We start from the raw sequence: 23,139 nt of genomic DNA, 5'->3' as shown, positions 1-23,139 counted from the left end.
CCCCCTCTCTCTCACCCTCACTCAGCACCCCCTCCCTCTCCCCCCTATCCCCCCCTCTCTCTCTCTCTCCCTCCTCCCCTCCATCCCCTCCCCCACCCTCACTCCCCTAAACCCCCTTCCCCTCCCCTAAACCCCCTTCCCCTCCACACCCCCTAACCTCTTCCCTCCACCCTTCCCCTCCCTCCCCTCCCCGCTCCCCCCCTCTCCTCCCTCCCCTCACCCCCTCTCAGCACCCCCTCTCTCTCCCCCTCACTCTCACCCTCTCTCTCCTCCCCTCCTCCCCCACATTCCCCCCCCCCCCCTCCCATCCACCCCCTCTCCCTCTTGCCCCTCTCTCTCTGTCTCTGTCTCTCTCTCTCTGTCTCTTCCCCTTCTCTCTCTGCCCTCACTCTCTACCCCCCCCCCCCTCCACCTCTCCAGATGTGACTGCAAGTTGGGGGCTATGCGTCAGTAGATAGGGTGGTTATGGGGTAAAAGGAGCAAATTAATAACATTAATATAATATCAAGGGGGGTAATTAGCGTGAGTGTGGAGGGGGGGATAGTTAGTGTGTGTGACGCTGCATGCCGCCTCCCCCCCCCCCCCACCCCCCCACAACCGCACGTTGGGGGAACAGACCCAACGGGTCTGCACTTGGTCTAGTTGTATTATAATTTTATACATCACTATGAGATCACCCCTCAGTGTTTTACACTCCAAAGAATTAATCCTAGCCTTTGCAACCTCTCCCTGCTGCTCAACCTTTCAAGTCTTGGTAATATTCCCATAAACCTTTCCAGTTTAAACACTTTCCAATTCATCCAAAATAAATTATTTGACTGCTTTCCATTTGCAACCAACATTTCATGTAACTAATTTTATCAGTTATGCTTCATATAGATGTACAGCGCATATTTTTTGATAGGAACATATGTTAGAGAAGAGGTCATATCGCCCACCAAATCACATCCTGGAGGGACGCTAATCTCCTTAACACATGATATAATTATGTTCTGAATAACCCAGTGGTTTTGTCTTTATTACATTACATGGTAGATTAATCCAACATACATCTCCCAGTAAGTGCAGAAGCTGTTTTTCCGGCTATCTGTTATGTATAAATATACTTGTCATAAATTTTATTTTTTGGTGTTTTGGAGATTAGAGTTACAGTGCGGAAAAAGGCCCAAAGGCCTACCAAGTCCGCACCGACCAGCGATCTCCACACATTAACACTGTCCCACACACACTAGGGACAATTTACAATTGTACCAAGCCGATTAGCCTACAAACCTGTATGTCTCTGGACTGTGGGAGGAAACCGGATCACCCAGAAAAAACCCACGCAGGTCATGGGAAGAGCATACAAACTCCATACAGACAGCACCCGTGCTCGGGATCGAAAACCGGGACTCTGGCGCTGTAAGGCAGTAACTCTAACACTGCGCCACTGTGCCTTCTATATTCTTTGATCCTAACCGCTTGAAGAACTTTGTTATACTGGATTATTTTATATCTGCTTGTTCATCTTCCGTATATTTAAACATCCTAAGACAATAAAGTTCATAAACATCTTTATATACAGTTTCTTTCTAACAGTCTTCTAACAGATATCAGATTTGTATTATTTTATATGACTTTAGTATATGACAACTTAATTCACCCCTCCTAAGTATTCATTTCTACTATTTAAATAGACCATAAATGTTGGACTTGTTGCTTTGTTTTTCTGATGAAAAGTACGAGTTAAGTGCAGTGCCTGTAAATCAACGACAATGCAAATTATGCACCAGTTAGGTGTTGGGAGATTTATTGAAACATTTGATTTGAAAGCTTCATGGCCATCTCCACTGCAGGTAAAATTTGTTAAAAGCCTAGCATCATTCCAGTCACATATCAGAATAAAAGCTCTCGTAACTACCTTATGGAGCTTTTCCGGATATCTCCCAATGTATGAGAAGTGAATCATATCTTTCTGGTGGAAATCAGCAAGGGGTAAAGCCCTGTTTGTGGACCAAATTGATAATTCTGTAACAATGGGTGCAGTCTATCCACAGTCTACAAATTCCACACTCGTGTACTTTTAAGTCTTTACAAGGTTTTTTGTCAAATGATAGTATTGTTTCGGTTCCTTCAGTCAATTGCACAGTATTAAAGCTGGCCAGTATCTGGGATCAGAGATTAATGGTCATATTAATTATAGACAAAAGACAATAGACATTAGGTGCAGGAGTTGGCCATTCAGCCCTTCATGCCAGTACTACCATTCACTGTGATCATGGCTGATCATCCACTATCAGTACCCCGTTCCTGCCTTCTCCCCATATCCCTTGACTCCGCATCCAGAGAATTGGCCTCCACTGCCTTCTGAGGCAGAGAATTCCACAGATTCACAACTCTCTATGTGAAAACATTTTTCCTCGTCTCCGTTCTAAATAGCTTACCTCCTTATTCTTAAACTGTGGTCCCTGGTTCTGGACTCCCCCAACATCGGGACATGTTTCCCGCTTCTAGCGTGTCCAAACCCTTAATAATCTTATATGTTTCAATAAGATCCTCTCTCATCTTTCTAAGTATACAAGCCCAGCCACTCCATTCTATCAACATATGATAGTCCCACCATCCCAGGAAATAACCTTGAGAACCTTCGCTGTACTCAATAGCACGAATGTCCTTCCTCAAATTTGTAGACCAAAACTGCACACAATACTCCAGGTGTGGTCTCTTTAGGGCCCTGTACATCTGCAGAAGGACCCCTTTGCTCCTATACTCAACTCCTCTTGTTATGAAGGCCAACATGCCATTCGCTTTCTTCACTGCCTGCTGTACCTGCAGTGACTGATGAACAAGGACCCCCCAGATCTCGTTGTACTTCCCCTTTTCCCAACTTGAAACCATTCTGATAATAATCTGCCTTCCTGTTTTTGCCACCATAATAGATAACCTCACATTTATCCACATTAAACTGCATCTGCCATGCATCTGCCCACTCAACCAACCTGTCCAGGTCACCCTGCATCCTCATAGCATCCTCCTCACAGTTCACATTGCTCTGCGTCATCTGCAAATTTGCTAATGTTACTTTTAATCCCTTCATCTAAATCATTAATATATATTGTAAATAGCTGCAGTCCCAGCACTGAGCCTTGCGGTACCCCACTAGTCACTGCCTGCCATTCTGAAACGTACCCATCAATCCCTACTCTTTGTTTCCTGTCTGCCAATCAATGCATGTCAGTACCCTACCCCCAATACCACATGCTCTAATTTTGCCTACTAATCTCCTATGTGGGACCTTATCAAATACTTTCTGAAAGTCCAGGTACACTACGTCCACTGGCTCTCCCTTGTCCATTTTCCTAGTTACATCCTCAAAAAATTCCAGAAGATTAGTCAAGCACGATTTCCCCTTTGGATATCCATGCTGACTCGGACCGATCCTGCTACAGCTATCCAAATGTGTCGCTATTTCATCTTTTATAATTGAAAGATACAGCATGGAAACAAGCCCTTCGGTCCACGCGGACCGACCGGACTTTGGACTTTGAATAATGGTGCCGCTCGCATGCGAAATATATGCAATGAGAATTTCACTATGCAACTAAAGCACTATTGACCATTATTGATAAAGTCCATGTCGACCATCAATCACCTATACACATTCATTCTCTGTTATCGCACTCTCGCCTCCTCCTTTACAAAGACCAATTAACCCGCAAACCTATATATGGTTCTGCACAGAGAAGTTACTAGATATTTAGCCTATCCCCCATGCTTGCTGATATACACGTCCCTAGTCAGGCAATTTTAAATTACTCACTCTCACTTTTAAATCCCTCTCTGGTCTTTCTTTATCTCCTCAATGTCTTTCAAGCCTACATCCTTCATTGATTCCTTCATTCCTTTAATTCCGGCTTAAGCAAAGATGTATTCCTTTGGGAAATAATAAACCATCTGAGAAGAATGAGCCCTCGGTGGCTTACTAAAGAAGTTAAAGACTGTTTAAACTTGAAAGCAAAGACATACCACATTGTAAAGATTAATGGTAGGCCAGAAGATTGGAATATTTTAGAAAAAGCAAAGGATTACTAAAATAGAAAAGAGGGAGAAAACACATTATGAGAATAAACTAAACTCAAAGAGGCAGCTGATATCATCAAAGACCAACACCTCCCTGCCCACGTTCTAATTTCTCCGCTTCTATTGGGATGAAGGGAGAGGTACCTGAAAATCGTGACCTTTAGGTTCAAGAACAGCTTCTTCCCAGTAACCCTCAGGCTCTTGAATCACCCTGCACAACACTAACCTATAACCCACTAAAGGGCCTGTCGCACTTGGGCGTCATTTGCGTGTAATTTACGCGTCATTATTTACATGTCACGACGCACGACGCATGGTGCGTGGTGACGTAGGCAGTAATGAGCAGTTGCCAGTGGCGCCCCAGGATTTTGGTATGTACAAAATCTTCGCACGCCATCTGCGTGACGTGCAAATGACGCCCAAGTGGGACAGTCCCTTAATACACCACAAAACTACGATGAAATGTGTCTTTGGCTGCACTACAGACTTCGGTTTTGCACTCTTATCACTATTGTTACAGCTATTAGTTTATTGTATTATTAATTATTATATATTTATCTCTCTGTTATTGCATTTATGGGCCTGATAAGCCACAGCCAATAAAGATTTAATTGTTCTGTGTTCTGAACATATGACAATTAAACACTCTTGACTTTTGACTCCTGAAGTATAAAAAACGTACATGAGTATGTAAAAAGGAAGAGCGTGGCTAAATGAAATGGTCTTGCTTTACAGAATGAGGGCGGGATTAAGAATGGGAAATGGATGCCACAGATTTCGAACATTTTCTTTATCTGTCTTCTGAAGATTCTAAAAGCAATCCAACAATCACAGAAAATTAGTGAGCAAAAGGGGAGCTCGAAAAAAGATGGAAGGATCTTACAATAATCTCGATCATTTGGGGATAAGTGCTCGGCAAACTAAGGAGACTGGGGGCGAACAAGTCCCCAAGCTGGCGTTCTGAGATGTTAAATGAAGAGGCTGCTGGGATGGCTGGTGTGTTTCCTAAATCGAGCTGTTGTTGGTCTCCTGCACATTGCACAAGTTTATCAACATGAGAAGATGGCCACGTGCACCAAGCTGAAGAGCTTGGACAATGTGCAGAAATGTGTCGAATTGCAAATGCCAGTTTAAACCTAAGATAGACACAAAAAGCTGGAGTAACTCTGCGGGACAGGCAGCATCTCTGGAGAGAAGGAATGGGTGACGTTTTGGGTTGAGACCCTTCTTCAGAAGCCTGAAGTTCCACACCAGCATGTTCAGGGATAGCTACTTTCCTGCAAGTAGCAAATTCTTGAAACCAACCTACACAACTCAAACCTCATCAATGGAAAGCCACAGCCCACTTCTTAACAGATTCCACACTAAAGCTGACAAAAAGCAGTGGGAGCCTATTCATTTTAAGGCACCACATTTCTAGACTAATGTCAAATCAGCATGAGTGATTATGGTCACTTGAGTAAATGACATAGAAAGTCAAAACAAGGAACGGCAGATGCTGGTTTACAAAAAAAGACACAAAGTGCTGGGGTAACTCAACGGGTGAGGCAAGATCCCTGAAGAACATCAGTAGGCGATGTTTTGTGTTAAGACCCTCCTTCAGACCTCCTGTAAGTGATCTGAGTTGTTTCAGATTAGGGGAGAAGGTAGGAGAATAGGGTTGAGCGAGAAAGATAGATCAGCTATGATTGAATGGTGGAGTAGACTTGATGGGTCAAATGGCCGAATTCAGCTCCTAGAAGTTATGAACCTCTCCAATTTCTGTGAAAACCTTGATTAACAAGATCCATGCTGTTACTATCAATTCTGATAGTAAACCAATTCTGATTTTTGCTCTGATTATTAAAAAAATCCAAATCAATAACCAAATCAATATTCCAACCTAAAACGTCACTTCTCTTATTTCCTCCCTAGATGCTGCCTGACCTGCTGAGTTCCTCCAGCGCTTTGATCATTGGCATTTCTGTCTATCAACAATCAGGGTATTTGTTCACTCATGAGAGCCAGCCATCACAACATGATGGGTGTCTCGGTTCTCTGTCCTCAGAAGCTTTTAGATTATCCAGATTAATTATTTTGTCCCAGTAAAGATGTTTAGATAGTCAGGGACTGTCTTGTCAGCTACAGTCTGTAGTTCAATGCAACATCTTGTCAGACTTAAATATCAAAGTGAGCAAAATATCATTGCAGCTATTGAGCTGGTAATGAATGACCTGCTGTTATCTTTGATCTTGAGCACAAAAACCTGATGTTCTCTGAGTTTGGGAGATTCTACTGATAGGGTTTCAAGAGAATGTTTGCTTCTCCTGATGAATAAAGACTTTTATATCAACCAGCTTCAGGTTCCAGGCAGACTGGTTTACAAGTCACAATGCTCCCAGAGACATGCAGGTTGATAGGTTAATATAAATTGCCCCTCGTATGCAAGTAAGTGGTGGAATCTGGGGCACTTGGAAAGGAAAATCAGAAAAATAGAAATGGGATTAGTCAAGAGTCGAGTGCTTTATTGTCATATGTCCAAGGTAGAACAATGAAATTCTTACTTGCAGCAACATAACAGAATATGTAAATATAGTACACTGTAAATAATATAATAAACGAGAGAGAGAGAACAAAAGTTCAGTGTGTGTATATATACACATACTCACAAATACACATATATATATATATATAGATCATTTATATACACACACACATGCATGTACGCACACAAAAAAACAATAATGGTGCAATAATAACAATAATAGTCTATGCAGTTCAGAGCTCATTTGAGGTTGTTGTGTTTAATAGACGAATGGCTGCAGGGAAGAAACTGTTCCTGAACCTGGACGTTATAGTTTTCAGGTTCCTGTATCTTCTTCCCGATGGCAGGAGTGAAACGAGTGTGTGGCCAGGGTGTTTCTGCCTTTCCGACAATCAGGAAAGCTATTTCATTTCCAGTGATGAATCCAACATTGATCTCTTCAAAGAGACCGTCCCATCTAAAGCCATTGACACCGCGTGTATGCAGAGACATGCAACAAACAATCACATCAGTACAGAATTAAAGCAAGCTTTGTCAAAATTTCCATCTGAATAAAATGATTAGCATCAGTCCAGCCCTTAACCCATGCAGTTGAAGTGTTGTGCTTCTTCAAAATGCTAAAATGGAACCACATTGTTAACTGAAGTGCTCGAAATTTGATTATTGAGAGTTCACTTATGAAAACTGACACGCGGATATTTTTGGAGGAAGCTGTCTGTCTAAATATGATGTCAACTACATACAGTGCTACTCATGCACAAAATATGCCCCTCTGATGCATGGCATGATTTTGCACAATCAAAGCAGCACAAGGCCAGAAACCTAATGCATGTGTAGGGTTAGAAAGGTAACGTTTGACTCTCTTATGAAAGTCAATATTAGACTTTGAAGATTGGAATGAGGAATGATGAGATTTGTCGGAAACCTCTCGTGTCATAATGGTGAATATTTGCCATTGAAAAGGAAGTGATAAAAGAGGAAGGGTACTTTCTCAGAGTCATAGAGCTCTTTATCACAGAACCAGGCCCTTTGGCCCTCCCAGTCCATGCTGACCAAGTTGCCATATTGGGCTACTCCCTTCCTATTCATACATCTGTCCAAATGTCTTTTAAAAGTTGTAATTGTATTCACTTCAATAGCTTCCTCTGGCAGGTCATTCCAGATATGAACTACCTCTGAGTTAAAAAGTCAACCCTAAGATCCCTCTTAAATCTCCTTTCTCACTTAAACCTATTCCTTCTAGTTTTGGAATCCTCTATCCTGGGAAAAAGACTGTAAATGTTCACTTTATCCATGCCCCTCGGGATTTTGTAGATCTCAAAAAGATTAACCCTCAGCCTCCAATGCTCCAAAGGGAAAAGGCCCAGTCTTTCAACCTCTCCAAGCCCAGATCTTCTTCTTGCGTATGGCATGCACAGCCTAAAGTTGTAGGACAACTTGGTCTATTTGATCTTATTTGATTGTGCACACCAGGTTGATTGCATTCGTTGAAACAGGGCGTACCACGTGAAGGTTGCAATCTCCCACCCCACAAGCCCAGATAAAGAAACATAAAAACATAGAAACATAGAAAAATAGTACCCCGTTCCTGCTTTTTCCCCCCATATTCTTTGATTCTATAGCCCTAAGAGCTAAATCTAACTCCCTCTTGAAAACATCCTGGTGAATCTCTTCTGCAGCCTTTCCAATTTAATGACATCCATCCTCTAGCTGGGCAACCAGAGCAGCACACAGTACTCCAAGTGTGGTCTCACCAACGACTTGTACAGTTTCTTCTTTTGATTTAGGGAAACAGTTTGATCTTATATTTGATGAGTGGAGATTCCTCACCCATAAACTGACGGAAATGCCTGGAAATGTTGCATGGTTTGAGCAAGAAGGAGGCAAAAAAGCAAGGGGTCCCTCCAAAACCTCCAGTGAAGGCACACTGCAAATGTACTGACCGATTGCATCGTGGCCTGGTTTGACAACTCAAACGCCTGTGGATGAAGGTGGCTACAGGATGTGGTGGGCATTGCCCGGTCCATCACAGATACTGACCTCCCCAGCATCGAAGGGATCTACAGGAGGCGGTGTCTCAGAAAGGCAGCCAATATCGACAAAGACCACACCATTCAGACTGTTTACTACTCCGATTTGTTGAAAACATAAAAACATTTCCTTTCTCTCGCACTGTCAAACCTCATTAAAAAGACGACCAAACAGATCATAAAGAAATGCTATTTTCTCTATTGCTTCGACACAAGAATTGAAAAATGGTCAGCCAACACTAAGCAGGAAATAGCTCATAAAAACCCCCCACTATCTACGTAGATTTTAATAAATGGATTTCAGTCCATTTTCTTGGAAATATAAGGGAGAAGATTATACTCTGATATAATCAGGCATTGATAAGAGATAATACTGCTGAGCAGAGTGCTTACCTCCTGCCTGTTAAAGGCAAACATTGGAATTATGTGGTTTCATACTAAGATTTCAGACTCCAATGTTCCCTCTGCCAGACACTTCAGTTTAGTTTAGTACAACGATACAGCATGGACACAGGTCCTTCTGCCCACCAAGTCCACGACAACCATCAATCACCCATTCACACTAGACCTATGTTTTCCCATTTTCTCATCCACAGCTGACACAATAGGGGCTCATTTACAGAGGCCAATTATCCACCTAATCTGAACATCTTTGGGATGTGGGAGGAAACATCAGGAAGGGAAAGCTGTGGATCCACAAAGCTGTCTTTGTGGACGAGAAGGTGTCAGAGAGAATGAATAACTTCAAGTTCTTGGGTGTGCTTTTGCTGAAGATTTGTCCTGGGCACAGCACATTGATGCAATCAAAAAGAAAGCTCATCGATGCCTCTACTTTTTTAGAAGGTTGAGGAGATTCGGTATATTACCCAATACCTATCGAAGTTCTACGGGTATACAGCAACGAGCATATTGACTGGTTGCAACGTGGCTTGGTTCGGCAATTCGAACACCGAGGAATGAAAGAGTCTACAGAAAGAGTGAGGCGTTGCCCAGTCCATCATGGGCACTGACCTCCCCACCATTGAAGGGATCTATAGGAGGCGTTGCATCAGAAAGGCTGCCAGTATCATCAAAGCCCACACCATCCTGGCCTCTCAATTTGCTCTGACCATCGGAAAGATGTTGCTAGAGCCTCCATTTTCAAGAACAGCTTCTTAATTGCAGTGTTCAATTATCAGGCTCTTGAACACTGCACAACATTAACCACAGCCTTACCTCAGCAACTATGATCTAATGTGGACTTTGTTTTGGTTGCACTACGGAATTAAGTTTTGCACTATTATGGTCTGGTTCTTAATGTATTAATTGTTATTTTATTATATTTAAATATTTGGTTGTTTGAACCTCAATTCTTATTGCATTGATGACTTTATCAAAAACAGTTGAGTTATATGGAAATCAGACTTTACTCATAATTTCAGACTACTGACTGTTTGCAATTTATACAGTTCTAAGCCTAAATTTTAAATTACTTGTACATAACTTGGAAGACTTTCTCTCTCAGTAAATTCTATAATCATGTTAGTTTCACCGCTGACAAATATCTCAACTAGGTTGGTATGTTGCGTTCCAACCGCTGACTGCAACCGATGCCACATAAACAACAAACCAAGTAGAGAATATAGACATGAGGAATTGCAGATGCTGTTTTGCATAAAAGGACACAAAGTGCTGGAGTAACTCAACGAGTCAGGCAGCATCTCTGGAGAACATGTATGGGTGACGTTTCTGGTCGGGACCCTCCTGAATGGTTCATGTTAGGCCTGGCAGCAATTTTTCCCTCAGTACTTTTGTGCGATTGAAATGTAATAAAAACATACATTGTGCTGATGAAATAAAGGATAGCAAGCAACCAGATTCTTCTGATTGACTTTTAAAGCAAAATGATGGATTGCTTTACTTGAAGGTTTTGCTGGGTTACTCATGTCTTTTCTCAAGAACAAGAGGATTATAACACTTTCTCATCCCCTTTTTACCTACGTATATCCATCCCTCTGGCTTTACATTTCACTTCCCCTTCATTCCTCAACTAACACTCTTTTGTCTTTGTTGGTCGCCCTTTGTCTGATTTTCAGCTCCAGCCTTTATCCACTCATTTGCTAATCAACCCCCTTACCTATATGCACCTAGCATTTGCCAGGCTTTGTCCTGTCTCTACCTCTCTTTCCCAGCTTTCTGTCCCCTACCACAATCACTCTGAAGAACGGTCCCTCCACAGATACTGCCTGACCGATTGAATTACTCCAGCACTTCAGGTCAGTTTAGTTTATTGTCACGTGTACCGAGGTACAGTGAAAAGCTTTTGTTGCATTCAGCAGAAAGACAATACATGATTACAATCGAGCCATTTACAGTGTATAGACGCATGATAAAGGAATAACATTTAGTGCAAGGTAAAAGCAACAAAGGCTGATCAAGGATAATCCGAGGGTCACCAATGAGGTAGGTAATAGTTCAGCACTGCTCTCTGGTTGTGGTAGGATGATTCAGTTGCCTGACAAGAGCTGGGAAGAAACTGTCCCTGAATCTGGAGGTGTGCGTTTTCACACTTCTATACCTTTTGCCTGATGGAAGAGGGGAGAAGAGGGAGTGGCCTGGGTGCGACTCATCCTTGACTATGCTGCTGGCCTTGCCGAGGCAGCGTGGGGTATAAATGGAGTGATTAGAAAGGAAGTCAGTTCGTGTGATGGTCTGGGCTGTATCCACAATTCGCTGTAATTTATTGCGGTCTTGGATGGAGCTGTTCCCAAACTAAGCAATGATTTGCTCAAGATTCCAGCTTGTTGCTTGTTTCACGTCCCCAGCACCTTTGTTTCACAGTCCCCAGTTCCTAATAAATCTTTTTATACACCTCTATAAGATCATCCCTCAGCCTCCTGTGCTCTAAGGAATAAAGCTGTAAATCTGTCCACTGTAGCTCAGGCCTGTGAGTCCTGGCAGCATCCTTGTAAACATTCTCTGCCCTCATTCAAGCTCATTTAAAAAGTAGGTCCAGTGACATTCCACAATGAAAAATCTTAATGAGTAAAAGGACACAGGAGGCAGTTGGAAGTATTATTGATTTTATACAAAGAGGAAATAAAATATGTTAACGACCTGCAGAAATAAACGGACTTACCAGTAGTCTCGACAATTCCTTCCAGTATCACCACAATCTCAAACTGATCACTTCGGAGAGATCGTTGGGATAGATCAAAGAAGGGGCTGGCAGGGGTTATTTCATGGCAAATAGTCAGAGGTGAAACAAGGAACAGCTGGTCGGCACCAGTGCCAAAGCCGACATCCAACTCACACTGATCCAGGGGTAAGAACTCTCCTTCTGGGGTCTGCCTGGACTGAACACATGAGAGATAAAACAATATTATTATTGGAACCAGTTCAATGTAACTTTCCTGCTTGATTATTAAATAGACCATCCCCTCTTTATACAATCATCATCATCATCGTTGAAAACATCAACGGGCACGGTGCCTTACAATGCTATGTACGACATTGATCGCAACTTCTACTAAAGTGTGAATGGCCGTTGGCTCGCTATGAGCTCATCCGCCCTTTCACAGGTCTTGGTTTTGGTCCTGCTGGGGGTTTACAGCCCCCTCCTCATCTGTCAAACCAGGTGGGGGAGACGGTTTAGTCGCCGACTCTCTGACCGCGTCAATCTACGGTTTCCACTTCTTCCTTTCTTTTTCCGGCCCCCCCCCCGACATTGGTCTGAAGAAGGGTCTTATCTCCATTATCTCCATTGATGCTGCCTGTCCCGCTGAGTTTTTCCAGCTTTTTCGTCTACCTTTGATTTTTCCAGCATCTGCAGTTCTTTCTTAAACATGTCAATCTGCATCTCATTTATTCACCTCCATGACTGTTTGTAGTTTTCAGAAAAGAAAATTGGTCAGTTGACTTTCATTTTAACATAGAAACATAGAAAATAGGCGCAGGAGTAGGCCATTCAGCGCCGCCATTCAATATGATCATGGCTGATCATCCAACCTCATTCCTGCTTTCTCCCCATATCCCTTGATTCCATTAACCCTAAGAGCTATATCGAACTATCTTGAAAACACCCTGCAAATTGCCCTCCACTGCCTTCTGTGGCAGAGAATTCTACAGATTCACAACCCTCTGGGTTTAAACTTGATAATTTGTTTGAGTTTTACAACTCCGTAATTTTTTTAATCTCCTCTTTCTTCAGAGATGCTGCCTGACCTGCCAAATTACTCCAATAGTTTGAAGTGAGAAGTAAGCATGGTTTAGTTCACAGATACAGTAGGTCCAATATTTAACTCACTTCTAGGCAGGAGAAGAGAGCATTCCTTGCAGGCTCCGGAAACAAGGCCCAAGAAACAAGGAACTGCAGTTGCTGGTTTACAAAAGAAGACACAGAGTGCTGGAGTAGCTCAGCGGGTCAGGCAGACTGAAGAAGGGTCCTGACATGAAACCTCATCTATCCATGTTCTTCAGAGATGCAGCCCGACCTGCTGAGCTACTTCAGCACTTTGTGTCTTCTTGGCATGTACCCAAGAACCAAGAAAGTGAGATTTAATGTTTCCTGGTATAATCTGATTAGGATTTTAGGAAACTAATTAGGATATACAAATGAAAATTATGCTTCCACTCTCATTTGGAACTTTTGATTCTAGAAGTGTAGTTAGTTAGTAAAACTAGGTTAGTAAAACTAATAAGGTCGAAATTAATGTCCTAGTTGTGTTATTGAATATATACAGGTGTTAACCAGCTAGATTAGTTAATACAGAAGAGTGATAATGGGGTAGAATAACCCAATGGTTATGAAGCTGGAGTGGTAAAACAGAGATGTATAAGTCAGTGTAGCAAGTATCTTTTTTTAACTGGGAATCCATCAATCTACTCTTAGAATGGCAGTTTTAGAATTTGAATTCAGTTTTAAAATATTGGTGTCAGTACACTTGGCACCAACCAGTCAATAAAACTATTGGTTTACTGTCAAAACCTATCTTTTTGAGGCCTGGCTTTAATATTAATATTAACTGCTGCTTGAAACAGAGCGGGGAGCATTTCAGTTGCATCAAACTCCTACCAGCTGGTTGATCAGGCAACCCACCTTCATTTTTAACCAGGGCCAGCCTAATGAAAGTGGCACCCTAAAGCTGATAGTGAAAGAAACTAGGCTTCCTGAGTTTAAATTTAGTTTTTTGATTTAGTTTTAGAGATACAGCATGGAAACAGGCCCTTCGGCCCAACGAGTCCGCACCGACCAGCGACCCCCTCACATTAACACTACCCTACACACACTAGGGAAATTTACATTTATACCAAGCCAATTAGCCTACAAACCTGCACGTCTTTGGAGTGTGGGAGGAAACTGAAGATCTCAGAGAAAATCCATGCAGGTCATGGGGAGGACATACAAACTCCGTACCGACAGCACCTGTAGTCAGGATCAAACCCGGGTCTCTGGCGTTGTACTGTAACTCTACCGCTGCACTACTGTGCAAAGCAAGATTTGGAAATAGCAGCATCGTAAATAATGAAAGTGTGAAACTAATCTCTGCGGATTTGAGGCAGAGGAGGAACCCTTCCTTGCCCGCTGTTCCATCAGTTGTCACCACCCTCTGCCCTCACTGATGGCCTGACGTTGCTCTTTACAGCCCAAACACTGGCTTATTACTCATGACATTAATTTGTCACTTTCCATTGTAGAAAATACCTTGAATAACAAACACGAAAAAAAGACCAATAAACCCAATCATCATTACATATCTTACTCATGGAAATGTGTTTCTTTTTGGGAACAGGATGTTCAAAGTGCCATCCTTAGGGTTTTAAAGAATCTGTAATTTAACTTGAGTAAAACACAAAGTGCTGGAGTAATTCAGCCGGTCAGGCAGCAGGGACGTATTGATTCCATACGATGTATTGAGTCCGGAACCTTTTTCAGACTCTGTTATCCATTTTCTCCACAGATGCTACCTGACCTGCTGAGTTGCACCACCACCTAGTATTTTGCTCAAGATTCCGGCATCTGCAGGTCCTTGTATCTCCAGCCATTTCACTTACTGACTTCAACACAAACTAAATATTTCCATTTTATATCCAGGAAGGAATGAGTTAAACCTTCAACCACCTACACCTTCCCCCCACCCCAGTATTTTCCAATGTCAAGTTAATTCATGGCCAACTTGCATCATGACACTAATTGCTTACATCCCTCAACTCCCCACATAACAAAATATGGCAAAAAGCAATATAATGCAATTGCTGGGAATCTGAAATAAAAGCAGAAAGTTTTGGAAATATGTTGCAGGTCAAGCAACATCTGCAGAGAGAGAAACAACGTGAATGTTTCATTGTAATGATCTTTCATTATGATGATCAAACTCTAGAGTTGTTAGCGATAAAGTACGTTTTAGAACATTGAGAAAGATGGGTGAGACAGGATACCAAGAACGTTGAATGAGTTAATGACAAATGGCAAAGGGGTGACAGCACAAGATGACAGAGATTCTCATGGAAACTTTATTTTGCCCTCTCTTGACAGATGCCACCTAACTTGCTGGGCAACATTTTCCATTTCCATATATACTAAACCAGGCTGAGGCTACAAGATCATTAGGGGCATGCAGAAAGTGAACACTCACAGTCTCTACAGAGTAGAGGATTCTCAAATGAGAGGGCATAGGCTAATGATGAGAGGAAGAAGATTTAAGAGGGACATCAGTGAGAACATTTTCCACTCAGAGGGTAATCCCTATCCGGAATGAGCTGCCAGAGGAAGCTATCGAAGCAGATACAATTGCGACTTTTAAAAGATCTGGACAGGTATATGGATAGGAAGGGTTTAGAGGGCTATGGTCCGAATGCAGGCAATTGGATATGCCCAATGTGCCAGTTTTGTTGCATGGACAAGGTGGGGTGAAGGGCCCATTTCTATACTGCACAGCTCTCTGACTAAACGACTCTCTCTGATATGAGCTAAGTCACTATGACTATGACTTTATAATTGAATGAAGCCTTGTAGAGGGTGCTCCAGATAGGATCTAATCAGAGCATTGCATAGATGTAGCAACCGAAGATAAATTACTGTAAATACATTTTCCACATTCATACCCTTTAATCAGTTCATTTTACTTCGGAGTCACGTGAGTAACTACGTGAAGAACCCCGCCACGACGCATGCGTGTCATATCGCTTCACGCTTGCGAAACGACAGGCGGGGGGGAGCGTTCCCCCGCAGCGGTAAGTTTGAAACCGCGACCTGCAGGTAAGAAATTTACTCTGCGGTAGTTTTGTTCCCCGCGCTGTTTTTTCACAGGGGGGGAAGCTGGACAAAATAGTGTCCACAAGTGCTGCGAGTGAAGCTGGCTGGGAAGGACCGCGAAGTTGCGGGAGCCAGCAGCAGCTGAAGGCACAAGCCCCGTAAGGGATCAGCTGTGCCGACATTTGGTCCCGCGCCGGCCAGAACACCACGGCCGGGCGGGAGACTATTCAAATGGGGCTGTCGACTTTTTGGACAAGTCAAAAACGGCAGGAGACGGGGTGGAACGACGTTCCCCCGTAGTGACAATTTTAACCTGGACCTGCAGGTAAGAGCTGCGGTCTTTTTGTGTTTTTACCATGCTGATTACAGGTGGAGAAACCAACGGGCTGCAACAAAGCTGGTGGGCTAGATGGGATCAACTGTGCCCGATGTCGCCTCCGCACCGGCCAGATCCACTCCACGGAAGGGCAGTAAGGACAAAGCTGGTGAGGGAGGACCGCGGAGCAGCGGGCAGCCAGCAGCAGCCAGCGGCACTTGGATCACCCATAGTGGGATCAGCTGTGCCCGATGTCGCCTCCGCACCGGCCAGATCCACGCGGCCGGGCGGTAAGGCTAGACACAAAAACAAACAAGGTCGTGGACTCAGAGGAGTCCAACTTTGAACAACCGCGGGCGGCCAGCGCCCGAGAGCGCTGGAGCCGGATGGAGCGGTGTGTTGGAGCATTTGCTCCAACGTGACAGACACCGGGAGTTGGAGTCGGGTCACTGTGGGCCCTATGATAAACCCACAGCAGTACCTCTTGAAGGGCTGCACAGTGCTTCTACCTCATCAGAGGGGAGCACTGCGGGTCAGTTCTGGGCTGACCTGGAAGAGGCGTCCATAGAAGGAAAGACAAGTGTGCAAGGGGTGCAGGAACAAGAGAACCTACTGGAACCCACTACAGCCAAAGACAGCACCCTACGCACCCACCAGCAGAACTGGTGAAAGCTCGAAGGCCCGGTACTCAAAACATGAGTCTTTTTTAGGCCATGTCCCAGGCCGGCCTTTTTGGAAAATGCGGGGACCTCCAACGCCAACCAAACCGAAAATCCAGACACCAGCGCAACAACAGCAGTGAAGAACCTACAAAAAGAAGTAAACCTGCCACTGGTAACTATGGAGGTAGGTGGGTCTGGTTCCCTACAAAATACAGGGAGCATGGAGGTTGGGTGGAGATTACACTCTTTTCTGAAGGCATGGAGCATGTTAACAACCGATACTTACATCTTAAGCAGTATCCAGGGATATACAATAGAGTTTATACACAAGTACAGCCCTCCAGTTCAACATATACTGAACCGAATGTTCGTGCCTTCTGATAAAGAAAAATCAAAAGCGCAAGCTGAACTGGAACGGCTTTACATAAAAGGTGTAATTGAGAAAACTCAACACGTTAGAATTCGTGTCCAATATATTTATCAAAAACAAAAAAGATGGTGGTTGTCGCATCATCATAGATCTGACAAAATGGATACCTTTGTTACTGCTAAACAATTAATTTCCAAAGGTTACTTCATGGCCAGCATCGATTTAAAAGATGCTTACTATTCAGTGCCTATACGAGGTGACCACAGATGTTACTTAAAATTCAACTGGATGGGACAACACTGGCAGTATAAAGCACTGCCAAATGGTTTATCATCATCCCCAGGCTGTTCACAAAAATTTTGAAACCAGCCCTAGCGTCTCTACGGAAACGTAAACACATGGTCATGGCATATTTAGATGACATACTCATTGTGGGCAAAACTTTGGAATTGGCCAAACAAACTGTAACAGCCACAAAACAGTTATTTGAAAAACTGGGATTTATTATCCATCCAGTTAAATCTAAACTAACGCCTTCCACTACTATGGACTATTTGGGGTTTCACCATTGACTCAGTTCACATGTCGGTGACTCTGCCTAAGGGAAAGGCTAGAGATTTAATAGAGGCTTGCAATGATCTCATTGACATCAGCAAACCATCTATCAGATTGGTAGCAAAAGTAATTGGCAAAATGGTGGCTGCCTTTCCAGCCACACAATTTGGACCTCTACATTACCTAAACTTACAGAGAGCAAAAATACAAGCACTCCAAATTAATGCAGGTCACTTTGACAGACCTATGAAACTACCAATCAAGCTAAAATGGAACTAAAATGGTGGATAGATAACATCTGGCTTTGTTCCAATCCAATCATTGTCAGTAATCCTTCCATGGTACTACAAACTGATGCCAGTGCACTTCGGTGGGGAGCCACCAATACCATCACCAGCTGTGGAGGTAGATGGACTGCTCAGGAGGCATCATTATTACTCACACTGGGCATAAACTACCTGGAAATGTTGGGTGCATTACATGGCCTAAAGTCATATTGTACGGGGTCATATCACCAGCATGTTAGATTACAGATAGACAATACCACCGTGGTAGCATACATTAACCACATGGGTGGAAACAAATCGACATCATGTGACAATCTGGCTAATACAATTTGGCAATGGTGTATCCAGAGAGATATTTGGATATCAGCCACTTACCTACCAGGAAGACTAAATTTAGTGGCAGACACCAGGTCACGCAAATTTAATAAAAACACCGAATGGATGTTGAATAAAAAAGTATTTGCTGATATTACAGCAAAATATGGAACACCAGATATCGATCTATTCGCATCCAGACTTAACCACCAGTTATCAAATTATGTTTCATGGGAACCAGACCATGGGGCAGTGGTGACAGATGCATTTTCGCTGCATTGGGGGGGGGGGGGGGGGGGGGGGGGGGGGGATTGTTTATTTACGCATTCCCTCCTTTCTGCCTCATCAATCGGGTATTAAGGAAAATACAACAAGACTCTGCGTCTGGTATTGGTAGTACCCGATTGGCCTACTCAACCATGGTTCCCAGTCGTATTAAACATGGTATTAGAACCATGTATCACCATCCCACATAGACCAGATTTATTGCTACATCCCGTAACAAGAGATAGCCACCCATGCCATAAACATTTGAACTTATTAATTTGTAGAGTTATAAAAACACCTCTTCTACAACTGGGACTGACGGACCGAACAGTGAACATGATCTCGGCGGCCCAAAGACAGTCAACCAAAAAACAGTATCTGGTCTATATCAGGAAGTGGGCGATGCACTGCCATAAAAACAACATCACCTACAGAGACATGAACATCCCGTCTGTTCTGGAATATCTGGCAGGCCTCCACTATGATGAGGGGCTCAGTTACAGTGCCATCAACTGCGCCAGAAGTGCCCTATCGACTTACATATGGCAGGGGACAGAGCGTTACTCTGTTGGGACTCACCCACTGGTAACAAAATTTATGAGGGGAATTTTTAATACTAATCCCCCAAGAACCAGGTACTCCCAAATATGGGTTGTAATTATTATCCTGAAGATGCTCAGGAATTGGTCTCCAGCAACAGCTCTGTCCCTACACAGACTGACATTAAAAACAGTCATGCTAATGGCATTGGTCACGGCACAGAGGGTACAGTCACTGCATAAACTAAGACTGGACAACATGACTTCCTCAACAGAAAATATTACGTTTCATATCTATGAGTTAGTAAGCAGAACAGACAGGGATCAGCAGGCCTCAATATACAATTTAGGTCATACCCAACAGATGACCGTCTGTGTATAGTAAGACATCTTACATTATACATGGAGAAAACGAAAATCCTAAGAGGCAATGAGAAGGCACTTTTTGGTCAGCCACTAGCAACCATACAAAAGAATGACGGTCCAGACCATCTCAAGATGGCTGAAACAGGTGCTAACACAGGCTGGGGTGGATACTAATATTTTAAATCTCATTCCACCAGGGCTGCAGCTACATCGGCAGCAATACAGTTGGATGTCCCAATGGACCAAATCCTCAAGGCAGCAGGATGGTCTGGGGGGAAAAAACATTCCAATTATTTTACAATAAACCAGTAATGAAACCTGGAACGTTTGCAGAAACAATTTTAAGTTCTGTAAATTAATTTAAACCCACAAAAAGGGGTTATAAATTCGTGTTAATAAATTTTATGATTTCAATGTCGAATTCATGTCCAAATTATGTTAACACAATTCCTCCTACAGTCATCAAGGCAGACGTGATGCATGGACTCGTTTCCACGGCATTAAATCACAGAGCTTTAAAATCTTCACGTAGTCACTCACGTGACTCCGAAGTAAAATAGTAAGATTAAACGAGAACTTATCAGTTTGAAGTTTGATTTGTATTTTATGAGGAGTTACGATGAGGGATTACGTGCCCTCCGCTCCCACCCTTGATCATATACTTAACTGGTATCTCTTCTCTAATCTTACTATGTTTAGTCATTATAGTTATCTGTGATTTCACACCGCTGCTTTGAAGAATGACACGCATGCGTCCTGGCGGGCTTCTTCTTCACGTAATCCCTCATCGTAACTCCTCATAAAATACAGATCAAACTTCAAACTGATAAGTTCTCGTTTAATCTTACTATTAAAGCTCACTTGCTTAATTTTGAAAGATCATTATTAAGATTGAATGGTGATTAGAATTGCAGTTAACATCCTTTCTGCCATCTTGGATAATGAACTGAAATTTATTTCCCACAAGAAAATCATGCAATAAAGGCTTTAAGATAAAATGTATAAAATTAAACAGCATCATAATTAATTATTTCTCAGCAAAATAGGTTTTGTTCTAAACTATAGTATTTTAAATTGGAATTTTAATGGATGAGCAGCTTCTGCAGTCAAATTAAATGTTCTAAATACCTAACGCAAACATAGTTACTGAATAAGTCAAATTGTCTCAAACATTAGACTTATTGGCATCTGTTATTGACGTCAACAAATTAGACTCTGTTGACTAGTTTCATGTAGTCCAGGTAAAGGGTAGAAACCTTCTGAGGAAGGGTCCTGACCCGAAACATCACCTGTCCAGGTTCTCCAAGGATGCTGCCTGACCATCCAGCACTTTGTGTCTATTTTTCCAAATTAATGGTGTCATTGTCAGGTTTACCCAGTCTTCTTTATGCCTCAAACAGGGATAAGTGACAAAACCAAGCTACAATATAATCATTTTGATATTGAGGTGAAGCCCATCCTCGAGCGGCAGCATTTTGAAACAGTAATCCATGCCTTTATTACATCTAGGCTGGATTACTGTAACGCACTCTACTCTGGAGTCGCACGAGCTTCATTGGCTCGTCTCCAGCTGGTTCAAAATGCTGCCGCTCGCCTGTTGACCGGAACTCGAAAGAGGGAGCACATTACACCAATTTTGGCCTCCCTTCACTGGCTCCCAGTGCACTTTCGAGTTCATTTTAAAATTCTTTTATTTGTTTTCAAATCGTTGAATGGGCTCGCCCCGCCTTACCTCTCTGAGCTGCTCCACCTATATGCTCCTGCCCGGTGCCTCAGGTCAGCTGATCAGCTGCTCCTTGAGGTGCCAAGGTCTAAGCGGAAGCTCAGTGGGGATAGAGCCTTATCTGTTGCTGCTCCGGCACTCTGGAACACCTTGCCGTTGCACATCAGACAGGCCCCCTCACTGTCCATCTTCAAATCCTCCCTAAAAACTCATTTTTATTCTCTGGCTTTCGACACTGGCTGAGGCATTGCTCCTGTTCTTAGTGCTTTTAATGTCTTTTAATTTTTACTGTTTTTAGTCCTTCGTTTTACGGTTTTTAATGGTTTGTAATAACTTTTTGTCCATGAGTTCTCATGTACAGCACTTTGTGGCAACTGTGGTTGTTTAAAGTGCTTTATAAATAAAGTTTATTATTATTATCATTATTATTATTGAGAGGCTGTTCATGTTGAAAAAGCCTTTCTGTGTTCAAAAGGATTCAACTACACCGTCTCAATTCATGTGACAGATAAAGATGCGCTGGGTTCCTGTTCTGCTGCTATTTACTGCCATTGTGATGAATTTACTTCGAACATCAATCGCTGAGTTGGAAACAGGCATGATGGGTGTCTGCACCACAGTAAAAAGATCATACTGTTACCAAAGTAAAGTCAATCACAAATGTGAAGAAAGAAGGTGAGAATATAAAAGAACCTGCAGCAATTTCACCCATTACAATGAAGTAAGCTCCTTCATAAAAATGTGGTGAGCTGCTGCATATAAAGTAGGTGCATTAAATCAAACTCAGTAATTTATAGCATTGACATGACTGACAGGCTAATTAATCATCTTTACACCCGTTGGGCATATCGTTCACTTGAAAGGTGAATGTTCAAAAGTTGCATACACTGAGGGTGCAACTCCTCAATAGTATATCGTCTACACGGTTACAGGTCCTTCAGCCCAACTTATTCATGCCAACCACTGTGCCCCATCTACACTCGTCCTGCCTGCCTGCGTTTGGCCCATAAACCTATACTATCCATGTACTTATCTTAATGCTTCTTAACCATTGCGATAGTACCTGCCTCAACTACCTCGTCCAGCAGCTCATTCCATACACACACCACCCTTTGTCCTTCTAAACCTTTCCTATCTATGTACCAATCCAAAATAGTTGAGTTGGATAGGCAATGCAGCATAAGTTTAGTTAAAGATCCTCTGTGGCAAGTGTCACTTGTATTGAGAGGGGCAGGGTGAGAACTATCAGTGTCACGTTTTCTAATATTTTTGCAGTTTCCCCGCTTGAAAGGGATTTGATTTATCTACCCCGAAATGATGAACTGGATTCACTCAGACCAAACACTTCTTTTCCACCTTTTATTTTCTCCTTCTTTTATTTTGGCAGATTAGTTTTTATCAGTTTAGGTCTTTATCAGTTTTGGTCTTTAACAGGTGAAAAACCGGCTGCCAATCGGGTCTGTAGAAAAATCAGTCCTGCTTGCCTTTTCTGGCTCTCGCGGCAGTCTTTTCGGACAGTCTTTTTGATTTACTGCTGGATTCACTGCTCGCAAGTTTCTTGTCTCTCCTTCACTGGCTTCTGGTGCTCTGTGCCCTTTTGACCCCCAGGCAGAACTCGGCAGGCTGGGGTTCCGCCCACTCTAATCACTGTCTCGTGATTTCAATTGTAGCATTTCTCTGCTCGCAAGTTTCTTGCATTTCAGTTTGACTTGACACCTCCCACTCGATCTTCCAATGGAACCACTTGGGAGATCGACGCTTTAAAGTCAAACTTTGAAGTCTAGGTTTGAACTTGGTCTTTATAGGCTACCAGTCGAACTGTTGTGGTGCTTGGGAAAGTTGTGCCCAATTGCGCAGCTCAAAAAAAATTGTATTTTAGAGCATTTTCTTGT

General features: G+C 42.9%; 1 protein-coding gene across 1 annotated transcript in view; it reads right to left on the bottom strand.

Annotated features, from left to right (window-relative positions):
- The window catches only part of LOC116982016 (G protein-activated inward rectifier potassium channel 1-like), a 58,931-nt gene that overhangs the window by 8,801 nt on the left and 26,991 nt on the right, over window positions 1-23,139 (bottom strand). The window contains exon 2 of the mRNA XM_033035283.1: window positions 11,732-11,948. Coding sequence (XP_032891174.1) covers window positions 11,732-11,948 — 217 coding nt within the window. The remainder of the gene's footprint in view (window positions 1-11,731; window positions 11,949-23,139) is intronic.

This window comes from Amblyraja radiata, chromosome 16 (assembly GCF_010909765.2).
Source record: "Amblyraja radiata isolate CabotCenter1 chromosome 16, sAmbRad1.1.pri, whole genome shotgun sequence".
In the NCBI taxonomy this organism is placed as follows: Eukaryota; Metazoa; Chordata; class Chondrichthyes; order Rajiformes; family Rajidae; genus Amblyraja; species Amblyraja radiata.
Note: the sequence above shows the minus strand (reverse complement) of the source record. Positions and strands in the feature narration are given on the sequence as shown.